Raw genomic sequence first — 20,555 nt, 5'->3', positions numbered from 1 at the left:
AGAATGTTGAATATCATCATTTGACTGTGGTGATGCACCATTACCTAACCTTAGATAGAGCACGGTATAGGCAAGACATCACTATAATACCAGTATTATCTTCAGGAATTGAATGAAGCCAGAAGTAGACTGGAGTAATGGTCTGCTAAGTCGATTGGGCCTTTCTCAGATTTCTAACACTGAGTGATGTGGAGTCTAAACTATTTAGACAGACAAAAGGGTTTAATGTTCCTCTAGTGGAAAGGTGATGAAAGTCAGCTCTTGAAGAAGCTCAGCTCTGAGAGAAACCGTAGGAGGCGGCAGAGTGAGAGCGGCTGTGGACAGGTAAGAGGCGGCAGAGGGGGGGGAAGGCACACGGCCATCTCAAGTCACCACCTCGCAGCTGTCACCTGATAGCGCTGCTTCTCACCCACAGAACTGGACCGTACCCAGAAGTGCTGAAATCCCACTGTTCTGCACCCACTTGTTGTTGTTCCGACAACAGATGTTTGGAGTTCAAAGAAAACCTTTACAAAAGCCAGTCACTCTCATGCGTTACTGATACATTCGTATGCCGGGGGAACAATTGAGACATCAAAAACGGGTTAAGTGACGCATTAAGTATGAATGAGTCGGTGTAAAATATGTTCACTAATCTGTGAACGCAAAATTACACCCAGAGGGGAGGTTAATTGTTTTAGCTGGGGTTAAAATGATGTCATTTTTTTTGTTTTGTTTTGTTTTTTTGTCTGTAAGGTATCATAATGAGTGATCTTTTCAAGATACACCTGTGTGAGAGAACAAGAGGCAGGCTCGTAGTCACAGGCTGTAAAACACAATGTACAACATCCCGGTTAGTGGAGAACAAGGCTTGTACAACATGAGTGGTGTCTCTCTGAGGATTTGCAAGCTAGCAGCTCAAAAATAAATAATCCAATAGGCCCCTGTGCTTACACCGAGATGAGCTACATTAAGTGAGAGAAAATAAGAGGCGCCATAACATAATTGTACATTAAAGTCACATCTTTACATGAGGTATCACTGATTTCATGAGATTACATCATGTATGGATTCATATTTATTTATTTATTTATTTTTAAAGAGAGCAAAAAATTACGCATTTTGACAAAATAAGTCTATCAATTATACAGAGTGGTTTTTAGAGCATCATGTTTTGGAGAAGTATCCTGATGAAGTTGATGTTTCCCAGAAAAAGGGGGAAGTAGAATTATGGGATAAAACTGTTGATGCGTTTGCTGCTGCTGCTATTGCTGCTGCTAAACACATGATGTGACAGGAGAAAGTCTGCCATCTACTGGACACAAGCAAAGCCAAATCCGACTATTATTTCCAGTGTTTGGCCAGAGGGTGGAGATGAATCAGAGCATGGTCTCCTCACTCTGCCACAGTCACGTCAGGTCGCCTGAGATCACTGATGTTTCATTTGCATATTTTTTTTTTTCTTTTAATCAAACACAACGTTTTAAAGTTGCATGAGTTGACATTGACAAAGAAACCAAAGATGACATAACAACACAGTCTAATTAAAACACCAATAGATTTTTTCCCCCCCCCTTATCAAAGAGGCATATGCCCTCCAACTACCCATCTTAAAATTCATTAAACTCCTAAATCAAAAGTTGAGCTATCCACATATTAATGGTCTGTGAATGCCACTTGAAGTCAGCATGGGGAACATTTTAGCTCTAAATGGACTAATTTAAGAGATAACAGTGTTGCCAGCAGGGATTTCAAATCTTTCCTGTTCAGCCACATATCTCAGAGACTGCAGTCAAACTAAAATGTCCTAAATCTGGAGAGCAGCACATGACTGTACACACAGGTTCATGTTGATGGTGGTATTATTATTATTATTATTATTATTATTATTATTATAATCAACATGCACTGCTTAGAAACACATAGCAGCCTCAGCCAGCATGATTCTCATCTATCTAACTTATTTATCACGCTGTGGTGGGGGAATAAACAAAGGCCTTGAGAAGAAGGGATGCAAACTCACAGGAGAGAATCCTATATCTGTTCTCTGTCTCTGCGTCTCCGCATATGTGCGTCAACAATGAACCCGAGTAAATATCCACAAGCGCACAGGAACTTTGAACTCCTCATTATTCTGCGCCTCGGAGTTCATTGAAAAGCGACATTGTTTCTTTAAGGTTGCACTTGCAGTCATGAGCGGGTCTGTGCATTCATTGTTGTGCTGGAGGGGGTGAGGGGGGAGAACAGACAGAGAGTTGACGCTGATATACTGATATATACGGGGGCCGCAGACAAAGTTGCGCACATTATCAGTGGAGCAGCTGCAGAGGAGACAGCAACGTTGTTGAGCCGACGAGCCGTGAACGCATCCTTCCTCCAAACATGGGTAAGAGACTGCTTCTGCTGCTGCTGCTGCTACTGCAGAGACCAACTTTATTAGCCTTTAGAATGAAAGCTTATTATGATCAAATCTGTATTCTATTATATGTGATGTACTCTGATATACGAGGGACTGAGAGAGACAGTGCATCATAAGTTGGTTTTTTTTTGTCAGTTAAGAGGACGCTTCTCACCGTCGGATGCTCCACTTGTATGATGAGGTTTATTTCATGCTTGAGATGACAGGCTTACTTGGCTTCCTCGGAGGAGCCTTGTCGCATTTGCTTTTGGTCGCAATCTTTCTCAATATTTAAAGAGAGGAGCTTGGCCTCGGCTCTGCATTTTCTACCAGACTCAGGCCTGTATTTTTATCTGAGCGTCTGCACACACACTGAACACACACACACACACACACACACACACACACACCCACGGTTGTTCAAGCTGCTGATGTCATTAAAGAGTTAACTGGCAGGTGTGTGGAAAAGCACGCTGCCCAGAAGATGTTTGGAACCCTGTTCCTGCTCTTATTGAGTTTTGCATGCATGCATTTTCCATAGAGTGTGCACATTACTGCTCTCTATCCTCTTGCATCTTTGAGTAAGCAATGATATAAGAGAAAAAAAAAAAAATAATAATAATAATAAGATTAAACAATGAAAATAATACAGTCAATAAAATCAGATGTGTGCCTATGTATTCATGCTGTATGTATGGAACATTTTAAGCCCAGCAATAACAGATAAAAACACTGAAATTGGTCGTGGTACTGGTCCATTCAGAGAATAAGCATAACAAGTAAAAAAAAAATTACAATAAAACATCTGTAGGAGCTCAGTATTACTTTAGCAAACGTGTTCTTAGAAATAAGAAATACAAATAAAATAATATTTCTATGTGAATAAGTCCATCTTCAAGTTCGTCCATTGTTACATCTGTCCAGTCGTTTTTTATGGTCAGTCCATTCTGTGTCATCCATCTTTTTGGTCAAGGCTTATTTCCCTGCTGCTCGTCGTACACCCAGCAAAAAAATTAAAAAATAAGCCGTCTATGTCTTTAACTTCTGGGGAGGGGATATAACCTCTGTGTGTAATAATTGCTCTGCTATATTTGGCTCCCACTTTAATCGAAACAATAGTGAAATTAACTGTCTGTTATTAACTAAATTCCCCACTTCCACACTATGGTTAAGTTGTGTTATCTGAATGAGAGTGATCACAGTTTGCCTGAACACAACCGTGGAGATGTGTTCAATTTAAGAGCCATCCATTTGCCCCCCATCCTGCCATCTGTGTTTACTAGAATGGTACCAACCAGTCTGCCTGTTTCTATTGTGTGTGTGTGTGTGTGTATTTCTGTGTGTGTATTTCTGTGTGGATTCATGCATGCAACAGTGTGATGGCACACATGCACACAGTTGCATTGTTTGTTTATAGATTTGCTTGTTGTCGTCGCAGCACAGACAGCACACCACTATCACTTTCTTGTGCCTGTGTCTCTCCAGAAGGAAATCTGTGTCTTTGTGTGTGTGTGTGTTTGTGTGTGTGTGTGTCAGTCAGGCATAGTGGTACCTCTGGCCTTTTGTTTGCGTGACATTGGTGGCCCTTGTGCCCCCACGATGGCGTTGGGACAAAGACTGTTGTCTTTCCGGTCACAAAAGCAGCTTCTCTCTCCTTGTCTCGCTTTTGCCTCCCCTCTCCGTCCTCCCTCTCTTTTTCTCACACTCTCCCTGCTGGCGGGTGAATGGAGTCGGGGTGTGAGCTGCTGGGGTCAGAGCAGACAGCATCCCCATGCCCTTGGCCCTGGGCATCCATTCAAACGGCACATGACTGTTAAGGAGAATGCACAGCTTTGACTGTGCGGACTGAAACATTAACGGCTGCTCTGTGCTGCATTTTAATGTTCCGCTAAGCTTTGTTGAATAAAATCGTACCTGCCTTTAGTGTTTTCTAGGAATGCAGATACTTTCATGTGCCTTCATTTGAAGATATTCATCTCTGGAGGTTTCTGCCATCACCCCAAAGGAATGTTTATGTGCTTTTAAAAATGTCAGAGTTCCTGTTACCCTGAAAATACACTGTACACTATACTGTTCATGGGAAACTACTGTGCGCCGAAGAAACAGTTGTTGTGTAATGTGTAATATCCTGGGTTAAAGGAAAATATGTTTATGGACGGAGAAATTGCTGTCATTTTATCTAACTGTCAATCCACAAAAAAAAAACAAAGTTTGACAGCTTTGATAAGTGACACATTGCATTCATTAATCATTCAGCAAGAACAGCTTCCTGGTTTCAGCTGACTTTATATCCCTGCGAACAAAATATCTTCAGTTTGAGACGGGACAAGATTGCGACGAGGGCATCTTTGTGCTGTCATGGTGGATATTTAACAGCTTTTGGTGTTTTCATCGTCTCCTCACCACTGCCAGAATTGAACGGAATGTTTATCATACTTATAAGCGTGGACAGTCAGCCATTTATATTCGATTGTGCACAGTATGTACTTGTATGGTCTGTTTATTAATAATGTGCCCCGATATCCATGCAGGTTGCTATGACTGCTGTATGCGCTGTTTGGGTGGAGTGCCGTACTGCTCCCTGGTTGCCACACTGCTGTGTTTCTCTGGCATTGCCCTCTTCTGCGGTTGTGGGCACCAGGCACTCACAGAGACAGAGAGACTCATTGAGACTTACTTTGCTCGTAACCTTCAGGACTACATCACCCTTGCCTACATGTAAGTAGTAAGATTTAAGCATTGCAGATTGTTTTCCTCGGGGCTGTCGTCTCTATTTTTAAAGGTGTGGATTCTCTGCAAACCTTAACTTTTCTTTCTTTCTTTCCTTCTTTACTTCCTCTCTTTATCAGCATTCAATATTTCCAGTATGTCATCTATGGTTTGGCCTCCTTTTTCTTCCTCTACTGCATTGTGCTGTTGGCAGAAGGATTCTACACCACCAGCGCTGCAAAACAAACCTTCGGAGAGTTCAGGAGCACCATGTGTGGCCGCTGCCTCAGCTCCTCGGTGAGAGTGCCCAGAGTGGGACAAGGGAAATGGGATTTGAGAGATTGGATGGAATTAATAGAAATATCATTCCCTGGTGGGTGCTGAGCTGAAAAATCTTAAGGCTGCTAAAAACCTTTAGGGACATGGAAAAGGATACAGTGTGTGTTTAAGCAGTTTTTGAGGGGGTGGGATGGACTAAAGGAGGAGAGCAGATGGTGAGATCATAAGAAACTTAGGAGAGAAAAAAAACGGCTTCATTACTCAAATTACTTCCAATATGCGTATACGTTTATTGTGATGAAGCACCATAACGTTAACCCTGTTTTTCCCCCTCTTCGTGCAGTTTATAGTGATGACATATGTACTTGCTGTGCTGTGGCTGCTGGTGTTCGCCTTCTCCGCGCTGCCCGTGTACTTCTTCTACAACATGGACGCCACCTGCCACACTATCGACGTGCTGACCGAGACTCCAGCGAGTATCAACCAGCTCTGTGTCGACGCGAGGCAATACGGTGACAAAGCAACACGTGTTTGCACCCTCTCAATAATCATATCATATATTTTTTTACTTAACAAATCCCTTGAAAAGATCATATCTAATGTTGTCTGTGTTGTCCAAGCCTGTTACAGTTTATTCCTCCATTATTCAAATCATGAATCACACATTTGTTCTTGGTGACACTTACACATTCCTGCTGCTTCTAAATATTCATGTGAATTAATCTGCAGCAGCATGACTTGTTTTTCCGTATATTCCTCCTAATGTTATCATAAGCGTTACTTTGCTTTGTAATTGTAAAATTATACAATTTTTTTACGGTTTTGTAAATTGTAATCCCTTAAAATACTTAAAGGTGCATTATGTAATAAATCTAAAGCAACTGGCCGTAAAATCCTCATAATATGTTACAGAGACTCAGGAATAATGTTCATATAACAAACTGAACTCACCAACAACAACAGTACAGACAAAATATTTGCATTAAAAAAAAATTTGATTTGCAGACTGCAAATCATGTTTATGTTTTAAAATCATGTTTTGGCATGTGGCGCCACCTACCGCCGTCTACCAATCATTGCAGTCAGTAGAGTCTCAGCTGCCAAGCAACCACGGGTTGCCAGTTACGTCAGAAAACGAAACGTAAAATACCTTGGTATTTTGAATTTGAATGTAGTAACGGCTTTTGGCCACATTCTTACATATGGCACCTTTTAATAAAGGGTAAAATATCAATATTACAGTCATATATTACTCGGTAGTGTCACTACCCAACACTGCACAGGTTTTGAGTCTTTGTAAAGTATTTGTTAGTATAAGAGTACATAATGTTGCCTGTTTTTGAAAACTCCAGTGTGGTCACAATAGCTGGGCTTTCATTTTAATATCCAGGTGTATATTAACCACCATTTGTTCTTTACATTCCTGTAATCAGGGTGGAAAACAAGCAATAACCAGGGTTAACAACTGTGTACAGGGTGCAGCTCAGGTAAACGTGATGACACAAAACAGAAAGCCTGTTGGATCCAGACAAAAACAATGCTGTCCCAGTAGATAAGATAAGCGCCCTAGCAGGCAAATAGCAAAAGTATTGATAATGGCAGTTTTATCACTGGTTTTTGCTATCTTTCATAATATTTGTTGACAGCATGATGAAATAAATGTATTTAATTGTTGATTTTTTTTTTAACAGGGCTCCTGCCATGGAATGCAGTGCCAGGAAAAGCCTGTGGCATGACCCTGTCCACTGTGTGCAGGACTCGAGAGGTAAGAATCAGGAAGTAAATCAGATATGTTCCACATCCCTAACATACATGACACAAAGTTGACATCGCCGCTGTCACCAAAATCTCTTGCTTTCAGTACCAAACGACCTACAACCTCTACATTGCCGCCTTCGTCGGCGCGGGCATCAACCTCTTGGCTCTGGTGAGTGATTATGCTCCAGTTGGGGTTCATTTGGCTGCACGTTCACCCACAGCGTGGTACAACAATGGCGTTTGTGGCTGATGGGAGTTAGTGACGCTCGTAGTGTGGGCGGCGAGGCATCTCCGGCCTCCATGACTGATGACTTGTGCACTGTTGCTCTCTGTTCCTCTTTGTCAGCTGATACAAACACCATCATAAAGTTGTAATGTCTGGTAGTTTTCCAGTCGCGCAAATGCCGCGACAATTATACTCCATTTACAGACGACGTTACACAGATGATGTCTTCCGTCAAGCGAATGCCATTAACAGTTAATCATATTGTATTTTCATATCTGTGGATTTTCTGGATGTGCTTTGCTCTTCGCTTCTGTTCTGACACTCCCTGTGTCTGCTTTCTTCTCCTTCCGTAGCTCACCTATACTGTGTCGACCACCTATAACTTTGCCGTTCTGCGGTATCTGGGGAGAAAGGGAATAGGTGCACGGTGTTAGGCTCACCCACTTCCTGTCTGCTTTGTCACCACCAGCAAGGGGCTCTAAATGGGAAGACAACCATTCTCTTCTTCCAAATCATCTGCACAGAACCACCATGAATTTATGAAAATCTTGTCTTTTTTATATTTTTACTTTCCTAGGGAAACATGTTTTTTATATATATATATACAATATATACATTTTCCTTTTTTTGTGATGTGTTTTTTTTTTTTCACCAAATATTTGTAAATCAAAGCTCATGTTGCTTGCCGAGGTTAGTGTCTCATATTAATTTCAGTTTCCCCTTCATCACATTTAAAATTACATCACTCCTCTAACAAATTAATATTTGCAAGAATTAACTGACCGCCAACTGGGAATACATGTGCAGCTTCAATGCAGCTGTTAATGGAGAATAGGGATTAGAGGTTGCCGTGGCTACCATCCCTCACATCTGGTTGCCATGGTGTCAGACAAGTGTGCATTTGCAGTCTCATGCTGACCTCGAGACTTTTCTCACGGGCTGGAGAGACGCCTCAACAATGGAGTCATGCTTGTGTTGAAAGCTAGCCAATAAGGATGCAGCTCCGGGGACCACCTGCACCACGGGTCTCTGCCAAGGGTTGTATCGCATGTCAAAGGAGAGGGTGCTCTGGACAAAGGGAGGTTAGACCTCTCTGCAACCACAATGCAGATCTTCTGGCGACCACAACCAAACACAACACATCCACATGCTGCTGCATGACCACTACCCCCCATAGATAAAGGAAATGATGGATTCCTAGTAAGAGGACTGAGGGAATTCCAGGTCGTCTTGAATAGTTTCTTTCTAACAAAGGGACATATTTGTTAAATTCTGATCTAGAACGGTCTAAAATTGTTTCTCATGATTTTTGAGATGTCAAACACACTAGGTGCGGGACAGCTTTGTTTTGTCTCTCGTACTTTATTTAGGATTGAGTTGTAGTTATTGTATAACAGTTCTGTTTACTCACTGTAGATGAATTTAAAAATGCTTTTATACTTATGACTAACAAAAGCCTTTTGGTTGAAGCTTTACCCAGCTGTGAATGGTTGGTTGAAGTGCCAGTTGGTTGTTTGATGATGTTTTTTTGTGTGTGTGTATGTGTTTGTATAATTCTTTTTTTAATAAAACAGAATATTCTTTAAAGTTTTTTTGTGCAGAGTGGCTATAAAATACTGAAAATATAGTAGGTGTTTAAACAAAGGCTTCATCCCTGGCTTCCTGCCACAGTTATGGGCCAAGGTGTTTTGTAAGGTGTGCTGTATTCTCTCCTCTTGTGTCCACAGGTGCACTGTGTCCTGCAATTGGCAGTGAACCAGGTGTACCTGAGGAGGCTGAGGCGAAGGGCGAAAGACGAGTGGAAAGGCTACGACCTATGTGGGAGGCTGCAGCGGGACGCGGGAGAAGTTCTGTCTTCTCCGTACCCTGCAGAGACATCATACGTGTCCTGTTTCACCGCTGACACGTTCAGGGATAACCATCAGAAATGAAGTGGTCGTGAAAGTTCTATTTTCTACTTTTGTGTTATAGCTTTGGAGCCGTTGTCAAACAAGATTCCCTTCGTTATGTTTTCATTAAGGCTATTCGAGATAATAAGTTGTGAAGTGGTACGAATACAGTTGGAGTGTTTTTCTTCGTTACTGTGCATAACAGCTGAATATTTTGTCCTTATTTACTCCTGTATTTGACCAATGTCTGAATATATCATAAACATCCAAGATTTAAAAAAAATCTATCTTTGGGATAGGGGAAAAAAACATCCTGCCGAGGACAAACTAAACAGTATACGGTGCATGCTTGATATCATTTTTAATGAGGGGAAAATAAAAATGCAGTGCATGCTTGATATTCTTTTTTTAATGAAGAGGAAATAAACAGTCCTCACTGTCTCATGGGTCTCACATATACTTGGTAATTCAGTGGCATTCAAGGTTTTAAATTCAAACAAGGTGTGTGTAGAGTAAAATTTCAAAAAACTGCACTCCCCGATGTCACTGCGAAATATAGAAATGCTTGATTTCTGCATTACTGCTCATTATTATTAATTGGGACCTTATTCCCACAATGATGAAGTGACTGGAGAAAGGTGGGGAACATAAGGTACTGATAGATTTGAGTGACCTATTTTTGTTTTAAAAATAGTTTTAAAAAGAGCTTTTGTTTTCAAACTTCAACAGTAATTTCAAAAGCAACACGCTTTCATGTATTTTTAAAGGTATCGGCACAAAAACAACAGCCAAGACGGTGTTTCCGTTTTTTGGTACGTTGCATGTTTTATTTGAAGCCAAGCACTGGAGGGTATTCAACACTTTGCCAGCACGTTGGCACAACCAGTCTTACCCTCTGTAGTGCAAAAAAGAGGAGTACGAGAAGTTGTCGATTAGTTCAACACAGTTGTTCACACAACCTGAATCACACTCATGGGATAAGCACAAAATGAAACAGACGTTCACTGTCATTTTGTTTCGTAATTATAAAATTAATGCCCTTTGCGACTGACATAAGCCATTGATATGGATAGCCCAAAGAAATAAGCTTTTACATTCATAAATATTACAGCATTATTTAAAAAAAAAAAAAAAGAAATACTGACATTAGGTTGCAGTGAGAGAAGACATGGACAACATTATACTGCAGAGTTTTGATTCTCAGGTATGCTAGATTTCAGGTAAACACTGTGGCAGGCTACATTATCTGAACAGTTTATAAACTGAAACATTACAGTGAGAACACAAAGTACTCCGTTTAATCTAGAAAGCATTAAGTCTGACAAACTTTCAGCCCTGGTTTTTTTTTTTTTTACCTTGAATTTATGTGGCTGTGTTCTCTTAAAATGACAAAATCTTTTCACAGTTAATAAACTACCCTTCGAAATCTGCGAGTACCACTAGCTCATCTTATAAAACTTTCATCAGTTCCATAAACAGAAATCGATGAATTACAGTCTCACATTAAAACAAGGAACCGAACCACGTAATTATGCAAAATTATGTCAGTACCTGATTAGTCTGTTCATTACCACGGTGAAACTCTTGTAATTTTCACCTGCATACACATTGATATATGATAGTTTTCCCCTTGAAAAGCAAATGTGATCTCAGAATGAGAAAAACGACAAAAAAATCAACACAAGAGGGAAAAAAAGGTATGAGAACATTGGGCCAACATGGAAACCAAAGCAATTTTGTGCACTCGGATGACAGAAAACATAATATTGTATTTGTGCACCAGGTTTGGTTGGTGCAGTAACATAAAATGCTATTCAAGCAGCAACTGAAATACTGAAAATAATCTATTAAAACCGTATCAAACTCCGCTCAAAGCACTGAAGATCAGTCATAGTTTCTAATCCCTTCCAGATAAACAACACTGCTCTTTGACTGAAAGCCGCCAAACCAAAGGGACTATGGGACTTATTCAAATTCTTCTTTCTGTAAAAACACTGGTATAAAAGTAAAGTACCGCTCAGAGGAATACAAGTAAACATCCAAGTTTTCAGAATACTATGTCGCAAGTTTCACACAATGCTGCATGAATAGAAAGTAAAGGTGACAGTGAGTGACACATAAGTCATAGCCTATCCTTGTGCTCATGCTACTTCACATTCACCTGATAACCTAAAATGACCACACTGACAGCACAAAGTGCATCCCCATCAGAGGAGGCAGCGCTTAACAACTGTAATGTTAAGTCCTGCTACACTGTCGGTAAAACAGACATAGGACAGTAACATCAACCATGGTTTTGAAAATGAATGGCAATTCTAAATATTCTCATTACAGCATATCGGATGCACCATCTGCCCCTGATTAAACACAGAAGCCTAATGAAGGTCCCAAAGAAAGACTAATATCTGTCGATGCTTGTCAGAAAAGCTAGACAGCAGCTCATCAACAACTGCAGTGTCATCTCTGAACTTTGAGAGTCAATAAACAGAGCCACATACATAAATAATGACAAATAAATATGATCCGATGCCCGTTTTGTGGGCTTGATGCCTCTTGTGTAGCTGAGGCTACACACACACTGTGTAGTTATATGAATGGATATTTAAGCATGTCACAATTATCAGAATCTTTTTGTTTCCAACTGATCATAAATGACGTGCTAATTTGGCTCTGACGCAGCCACCGCTCTCTGTTGTCAACAACAGAAGTAAACAAAAAAATACATTTAGTTGGCAGTTTATTAGCAACATCTAGCTACAACTAATGCAGTCTAATACGCCAGCTGCTCATTAAATCCTTGTTTCACGGAAGCTTTAATGTCCATTTATTTCATTATTAATGTTGTTTTTAGAGTTATTGATTCAATTTCATGGCCGTTTCTGAGAGTGTGGTGTTTGGAGATGTTGACTTGTATTGATATAAATAGTGTGGACAAAATAATAGAAATGTTTGTGTTATGTTGACTCAAAAGTTTTCCTGCTGATGTATATTAGCTGTAATTCTCAAATGTTGGTCTCCCTGATTGCTAATAATAAGGAACATAAACTATATCGGTCAACTCTTAACACAGAAGTGCAGTCAGTGGTAATATAGCTATTGATCAAATGCATAAGAGCACCACTACCGCCTGTACCCAATGCTTACAGTCAAAGCTGTAAAATTAAATCTCACAATTCCCTTCCAATTGAAGGCAAACAAGAACATCTTCCTCTTATATGCAGAAATCATCCAGTTACCTCGTACCTCAGATCTCACTGGTCACTGCTACCATATTTAATATGAAGAGAAGGTCATGTTGTATTCAGTCCTTCTCTAAAAATATTGTAAAATCCATTCATGGATAGAAAGTCAAGCAGTTACAAAACCAGCCGTGTTGCTGTGCCAAAGGTAGAATGTGCTCTTCACAAGAGGACTGGTCTCTGTATTCACTGAAATTTTAATTATTCTAATTAAAACAAATGCTTTCAAAGCACTGTTTGATTAAAAACCCCTGCATAGGAAGACAACGCTGAAGCTGGGTAAAATGTTCTTGTGCAACACTAGTGAAAGCAGAGAGGGCACAAAAGACGAGTATGCCTGTTGCAGTGTGCCTGTACCTTGGTTACAGCAATAATTCAACAATCTAGACACCAGCTGAATTCTTGACACCACCCTTCTTGCAGAACCTGTATCTTATCCATATTATCTTTAATGAATGCTGCTCAGTACCTTGTACCTACAGTATATGTACCATAAACAATATCTGAATGGCTTTAAAAACTGCCTCAGGCAAGGTTAAGCCAGAGAAATTAAGACAAGGTGGATTCACATCTGACCAATCAGCAGCAAGATGCACGAGAGGTTTTGCGGTTGCCATGGAGATCAATAGTACTACTCAGAAGTGCATGGTCAATCTGGTCCTCGGCAGCCAGAACCTCTCTGACAGCTGCCTCAAATGCAGCTGTGACATTAGTGTCATCCTTAGCACTGGTCTCAAAGTAAGGGCAGCATCCATTCTCCTCACACCATGCCCGTGCTTCGTCCTCCCCCACCTCCCTCTGCTCCATGTCTACCTTATTGCCAAGCACCACAAAAGGGAACCGCTCAGGGTCTTTAACATCCGAGTAGTACATGAACTCCTTCTTCCAGCAGCCGAGGTTCTGAAAGCTCTGCAGGTCGTTCACAGCAAAAGTGAGCAGACAGCAGTCGGCGCCTCTGTAAAAGGGCGTGCGCAGGGACTTGAAGCGCTCCTGACCTGCTGTGTCCCAGATCTGAAGAGTGACCAGGCGCCCGTCAACCTCCAGATCCCGGTTGAGGAACTCCACACCGATGGTGTGAAAGGACTGGGAGTCAAAGCGGTCTGTGACATAACGGTTCATCAAGGAGGACTTGCCCACTCCTCCGTCCCCAAGCAGAATGACCTTTAGCAGCAGGCTCTTTCCACTCATCATGCTTCCTACCACCTAGAAAGGCCTCCTCACTGGGAAACAGCCCTCCACACCTGGTGGCAGACCAGGGTCAACTGTATCTCGAAGGAGGGCAACAAAAGACAAATGTAGACATCATTATTAGTACAAGATAATCAAAGGTGATATGTACAGCACTACTGAGCTAAAGTAAATGAAAGATTATCCTCAAAATAAACACAACATGCCATGTTCTTTAAGCCCTAAATCTGATCAAATCACTAACTAACTTATTATTTACATTTATTATTTAAAAGTGAAAACTCTTGGGAAAAATATTATATACCTGAAAAATATTCAATACATGTTCTGGATGAAAACCTTTTTTTTTGTAGAAAAAAAAGTTTTAGAACACAGGGCAGCATTTATCAAGTTTCTGAGAACAAAATGTGCCTATTTTGAGCCAATAATCTGCCAATGCTGATGAATGAAATAGAGCAACATTGCAACACCTTGATCTCTCAAGATGATGCACTGCAGTTCATCAGGGAGAAAACTGTCATCCAAGCAAAATAGGTGCTCAATGTCAAATGATGTCTTTCTGTCAACAATGAAAACCATGTGTGACAGGTTTAATGGTTGACTCGTTTTGGGAACATTATAACAGGGGTCAATGACCAAGATGTCTGCCAAATGTCTCTGGCTAAAGGGTTCAAGTGGGCTGGAGAACTAAAGCCTTTTTGCTGACAACATGACAGTTGTAAAGTAAACCAATTTATCAATCTGGTTTTGCATTATTTGAATAAAAATATTCAATGTATACATTATTATTTAATCAAACTACATTGCAGACACATAATGCAAATTGGAGACACACCATAAATGTTATTAAATGTCATGATCTCTAAAGATCAGCATTGACCATTAAAAAAAAAACTATATGACGGACTTCTACATGACACCTGACCTAACGTAACTCGTTTGAGGAATAGGCATTACACTAACTGATAAAGAAAAACGTTAATTTTACACACACATATATCAAATAATGTATATATTATGATCTGTTTTATTTATTTATCATTGCAAAGATATGGACCAATGTACGTGAAATAAAGTGAATAGATTTGGGTTCTACGCCACAACAACAACAACAACAAGGGCGAGCCACTCTGGACACGAGACATGCAGACGGATCAAACTCATGAAACTGCTTCAGCGACGGTTTGTGTGATCATGCAAATCACTGAGTGCTTCCTCGGGAAGTGAACATGTGAGGAACGACTAACGGTCTTCTACTTGAAAACTTCCCTGCGACAGATATGACACTGTCATCCTGTGCAGCAGCTTAGCAAGCCTCACAGCCAACTAGCAAGCTAGCCGGCTAGTCTGACGGCTTGTTGACATTCCAGACTGACCAAGGCTAACCGTTAGCCTCAAAACATATGCGACTCTAAAGAGTTTTAAAAGCCTTGTAGGCAACAAAAGAACACGCGTTGCACGGAGGAGACATGTCTGTAAACGAATACAATCGAAGGAAAGGGCAAACTCTCTGTATTTACACTCACCCTGTTCCTGGCAGTTGTGGGATGAGTGGTCTGCCCCGTTGCCCTGCATCTGAGAGTGTCGTGACGTGCGCGCGTCTATCGAGGAGCTGCACGTGCACACACAGCGCCCCGGCAGTGCGTAGTCCTAAAGCCCGACAGGTTCACCACCTCCGATAAATGACGTAAACAGGGTGATTGTGTTGTCAAATTCAACTATTTACAATCTGGGACAGATTAAATAACCTTTGTTATTTGGCTTATGGGCCTCATTAAAATATTGGAATGAATAGCGTAGTACCAAAAATATCAGGATGGTAGCAGAGGCTTGGACTTCAGGGCCCCCTGAGGTCTTGGCCCCCTGGGCCTGAGACCGGAAGAGCCATTCAGTAATCCAACATCATTATGACTTGTTTTAGATATCTGAAAGTGGAATTATAGATAACTACAATTCAGTTGTGGAAACCCTATATGAATCTTTTCATATAGGGTTGAATCTATATGAAAAGTTTGACTAGTAGAAATTGAATTGCAGATATCTGTAACTGTAGATTTGACAAGTAAAAATTAAGTTGCACATTGGTAATGAATATCATATCTACCGAATAAATGTTAAAACCTTTTGCCATATATAAACAAGTCAAACAAAGTCAGATACTGACTTTTCACAGGAGGCAGATTTATTCCCAACAAGATAATTTACTCTCTCGCATCCTCCTCTTCCTCATATTATTCTTCACACACTGGTATAGTGAAATTAGATTAAGATGAAGAGAGAGATAACCAGACTCTAATTATTATTATTATTTATTTATTTTACTATTTTCTTCCAAGTACCACCAGAAGAATCTTGTGTCCCACTGGTGGTGCACAGAACACAGTTTGAGAACCATGGATTTAGTGTAGATAATTAATCCAATCAATGGGGAGCAATGGAAATTGAGTACCCTACTCAGAGGTATCCAAACACTTGACCTGTTGGGATTTGAACCTGGCAAACCCTCTGGTCCACTTCCTGTCATCCATTTCCACCATAAATCAAGTAATTAAAACAATCATACTTTTGTTTTAATCATTGTTGAATTGAACGGACAAAAACAATGATTTTCAGAATTATTAGTCATAATAAATCAGGCAAAGTCAATCATAGAATGGCATGGTAACATTTTATTAGTGTAATTGATGTGTTTGTTGTTTTTTGTATTGTTGTTTCAACTGTATATCATTTGTTTTTAATTATTTCTATTGACATCTTCTTTCTCCTCCTCCCTCGTCATTTCATTCTTTGCATGACTGCTTTCCTCTGGAAATAAATAATCCTCCACTGTTTTTAGATTATAATTTTCTCTGCTCCATAATGATTTTTTGTCAACCTGTTTGTGACCATAAGAGCGCTGCTGTCGTGAGCAGGAACTGTAGGAGGCGCTGTGGGCTGGTAAGTCACGTGTAACGTGAAGAAGAAAAAATAAAGGAAATACAAAGCGTAGAAGAAAAAGCTGTTGTGTTTTTTTTTTTCCTCTGCACCGTTAGGAGCCTCCTGTTGTGATTCAGCAGAGAGTGGAGGAAGAGAAGAAGTTCAGTCGAATAAAGAGTAACGTAGCTTCATGTTTTTACAGCAGTGACAGCGGTAAGAAACGGTCAAGTGTCGAGATATTTCAGCAGCGTCTCTCTGCTCTGAGTGTTTCTGTGTGCGGTGTTGGTTAAACGAGGTTGTCTGTAAAGTAGAAACGTGTACACGTAGCACCAACGCGGCAGTGCTGCCTTTACTGAACCACAGGACATTAAACTATTACACTCTGTCTGTCTGGATGCAATTTGAGTTGATTAACATGCATTATTAAGTTTTGAATGGAAGAATAATGCATCCTCTCTGTGTTTGTTTTTTACTTTTGCAGATGGCAGGTAGGGGCAGGCTGGTGCCCTGTGTGTGCCTGGGGCTGTTTGGTGTGCTGTGTTGGGTGTGGGTCTCCTTTGCCTCCTTTCCAGATGATCATCTCTCCCTGGAGGACGTGGACCGAGGAGCCTTTCTGCCCCAGAGTGCTCTGTCTGAAATGGAGTTTGCCTCCATCAGTTCATACAGAGGACCTGGCAACACTGACCACCGCAGCAATAAGGAGCTGCCTATTATCCTCTGGTGGAGTGGGGGGCTGTTCCCACATTTTCCTGGGAACACCGAACGAATCGACTGTGCCACTTCCTCCTGCCTGGTCACAAAGAACCGCAAGGTACACAGATGTGTTTATCTCCCACAGCTTTGTTCTCTGGTGACACACAGAGAGAGGGAATGCATGCAAAGATTAGTAATAATCATTTCATTTAATTAATGTTTGTGTTTGATATTAAAGGTCCAGCTGTACAAACGGACAACATCCATCATCTTTTACGGGACAGACTTCAGGGCATATGAGGTGCCGCTCCCGCGTCTCCACCACCAGGCATGGGCACTATTCCATGAAGAGTCACCCATGAATAACTACATCCTCTCACACAGCCCGGGGATCAGGCTGTTCAACTACACCGCCACATTTCGCAGGGAGTCTGACTACCCGCTGACTTTGCAGTGGCTGCCCTCTCTTGAATACTTGCTGGAGCCTTCAGCTGTGTCTCTACAGGAGAAGAACCGTCTGAGGAGGGAGGGCATGGCTCCTGTGCTGTACATGCAATCCCACTGCGACGTACCATCAGACAGAGACAGATATGTCGTGGAGCTCATGAAATACATTGAGGTACAGCACCGAGAAGGTCTTTCAGGGTCACATTTGACTGTGATGCTCAAAAATCACAAAGCACTCCTCATAGAGAACAGACTGTAGTGCTTCTCAATTATTTTCTATTATGCCCCCCTTAGGATGAAGAATACATTTCGTGCCTCCCCCCCCCCACCATCCCCTGCGACTATAAATAGTATAATTTGTCTATAAAATTGTTATAAGTTCACCTCTGCATAACATTGTATGCTTATTAACATTAAAGAAAACAAAATATAGATCAACAGAAAAGATTTAAAGTCTATCAATTTGTTGATGTGCAATTACACGTTAAAGGGATACTTCACCGATTTGAATGTGGCTTTGTATTGCTAGAATAGCAGTAGTATTTTTTAGAAAATGTGCTTCCCTCCCTCAGTTTTTCACTGAGTTGTAAAAAAATCTCACTCCTTATCCAAATGTGCCCTACTGTGAGTCAAATGACGCGGTTTGCATCACAGTAGGGCAAATATTGAAAATGGAAAACAGATTTTTTTACAACTCAGTGAAAAACTGAGGGAGGGAAGCACATTTTCTAAAAAATACTACTGCTATTCTAGCAATACAAAGCCACATTCAAATCGGTGAAGTATCCCTTTAAGGACTGTCTTAAACACACTTTAAACTGATTTTGAATCATATCATGACCACTCTTTTAAATGAAATGCAGTTATAGCAGCTGCAACTGCAATTCTTTTCCCCCATTTTTACTCACATACACTTGTGCACACAAGTTAGTCGGTCAACATCATTAATTGTATTACCAGTGAAAATATAGTTGGCAATTAGAAATGACTGACTTGGCTTTCGTGAGAAAGAAGTTTACCATTTAATTTCACAACACTCCTTTTCTCATGCTTCATTTCTGTCTCTGTAGGTGGACTCTTATGGGAAATGCTTGAACAACAAGCCTCTACCTGGACACCTGGAGGACACGTCCACTGCTACCGGCGAGGAACCCAGATTCATGAATTTTGTAGCACGCTACAAGTTCCACCTGGCGCTGGAGAATGGCCTGTGTCCAGATTACATGACGGAGAAGCTTTGGCGGCCTCTCCATCAGGGCTGTGTGCCCGTCTACCGAGGCTCCTCTGTGGTGACGGACTGGATGCCCAACGACCACAGTGCCATCATCATTGATAACTTCCCGTCACCGAAAGCTCTCGCTGACTTCCTCAAACATCTCGATGAAAATGATGATAAATATGCAAAATATTTAGAGTTCAAGAGCCCCAGGCATGTAACGAACATACGCTTACTGGAAGCTCTTGAGACTCGTGAGTGGGGAGTTAATGACATGAGTAAACCCAACTACTTGAATGGATTCGAATGTTACGTGTGTGATCGGGAGAATGCACGGCTGGCAACGGAACGAGCATATAGGAAAGCACCTAAGAAGAACAAATCTCCACAACCTAAAATGGCTGATAACTCGCACATGGGATGCCCACTGCCCAGTCCTGGCTACGGAGACGTCCAAGAATTGCCTGCAAATGATGGGTGAGTGCATCCAAAATGATTCACTGTCCCAGCTGTGAAGTCTTCTGTACTTTAATGTGGGATAACACGAGGGGAGAGAAATCAACCTATTTTAATTGTGTGATTAAAATATGTTCAGTGATGAGCCTAATCCGTTTGCTTATCTGTCCACAGATGGTTACAGACATGGCCTCAGGATTACTGGCAGAGTCTGGACCAAGCACAGGGGCTGGAGTCTCTAATAAGACATAACGAGTCAGACCCTTCACTGCTGTGGAAGCACATCCAAAACATGGCTGTGAGCAGAGCCAGAGGAAAACACTAGAGGGAGTCTGATATTACGAAGCCTCTGTTTAAATGAGGGAATGAAGCAGCAATTACTCATATTTTTGCACCTGAGCCAAACTCCTACTCTGAGGAGCAGTTTAGTTAGACTGTAACAGATTTTGACATTGTGTGCAGGTGTTTTGGATTCCTTTGTCCTTTCCCTGAGTTTAGTAATGGGGAAATTATGTTTTAGAGAGCTATATGTTAATATTCTCAAGTTTTATTACTGTGGCAGAGGTACTTGCCCTGTGTCGCTAGCGTTAACTGCATGCAGTGCAGCTGTTCTAGAGATGCACATTGTCATGGGAGGCACATTTTCATTGGATTGGGGCAGAGCCAAAGACTTGTCCTTTGTACCAAGGGAGCTCTGCCTAAATGTGTGTGAAGACCATCAGGACTGCAGCCAAGGAACTACACAAGCTTGTTAACGGTTACTCTGCAGGTAGCTGATGGTTATTGGCTTAAGTCACATTTATGTACAAAGCTGTTATAAGTGACTATGCAAGGAAAATATTATGTTCACTAATGGGTGGAGGAAAGACAAATGTCAAGTTATGCAGCACAACTCCCAGTGGGGAAAAAATCACCACTGTGATCCTAACAGAGTTCTCAGGACAGGCTAATGAATTTCTGTGCTATACTTTATTGTTCTAACTGTATTCTGTTACTTGATGCTATAAGCTCATCTTTATGTGCAGTCATCTTTTTTTAAATGACATTTTCTTAAATATGTAACAGCTTGAGACACCACAGTCATCTGTATGCACAGTAAGTTTGTGTTTCACATATTTTTTTTTTTTTACCAGGATCATATAAAGCAGTTTATTTTTATTTT

The 20,555-nt window shown here is 41.1% G+C and overlaps 3 protein-coding genes across 3 annotated transcripts; 2 read left to right on the top strand and 1 right to left on the bottom strand.

Annotated features, from left to right (window-relative positions):
- The first annotated feature begins 2,292 nt into the window (after positions 1-2,292).
- On the top strand, positions 2,293-7,837 carry plp1a (proteolipid protein 1a). Its single transcript, XM_083890612.1, has 7 exons — positions 2,293-2,365; positions 4,909-5,095; positions 5,227-5,383; positions 5,709-5,877; positions 7,057-7,130; positions 7,227-7,292; positions 7,703-7,837. Exons 1-7 carry the CDS (start codon positions 2,362-2,364, stop codon positions 7,781-7,783), a joined length of 738 nt encoding a protein of 245 aa, XP_083746738.1. The 5' UTR covers positions 2,293-2,361; the 3' UTR covers positions 7,784-7,837.
- Positions 7,838-10,091: 2,254 nt separating this feature from the next.
- rab9b (RAB9B, member RAS oncogene family) lies at positions 10,092-15,236 on the bottom strand. The gene is made up of 2 exons (XM_083891071.1): positions 15,192-15,236; positions 10,092-13,739 (listed from the first exon to the last, which is right to left on the bottom strand). The coding sequence occupies exon 2, from the start codon at positions 13,666-13,668 to the stop codon at positions 13,057-13,059; it is 612 nt and encodes a 203-aa protein (XP_083747197.1). The 5' UTR covers positions 13,669-13,739; positions 15,192-15,236; the 3' UTR covers positions 10,092-13,056.
- A 1,420-nt stretch (positions 15,237-16,656) lies between these two features.
- On the top strand, positions 16,657-20,514 carry pofut4 (protein O-fucosyltransferase 4). Its single transcript, XM_083890611.1, has 5 exons — positions 16,657-16,794; positions 17,063-17,392; positions 17,513-17,893; positions 18,792-19,414; positions 19,568-20,514. The coding sequence occupies exons 2-5, from the start codon at positions 17,063-17,065 to the stop codon at positions 19,716-19,718; spliced, it is 1,485 nt and encodes a 494-aa protein (XP_083746737.1). The 5' UTR covers positions 16,657-16,794; the 3' UTR covers positions 19,719-20,514.
- The last annotated feature ends 41 nt before the right edge of the window (positions 20,515-20,555 follow it).

This window comes from Microchirus variegatus (assembly GCF_963457635.1).
Source record: "Microchirus variegatus genome assembly, chromosome: 6".
NCBI classification, from domain to species: Eukaryota; Metazoa; Chordata; class Actinopteri; order Pleuronectiformes; family Soleidae; genus Microchirus; species Microchirus variegatus.
The sequence above is the reverse complement of the archived record's forward strand: the minus strand, read 5'-3'. Positions and strand labels throughout refer to the sequence as shown.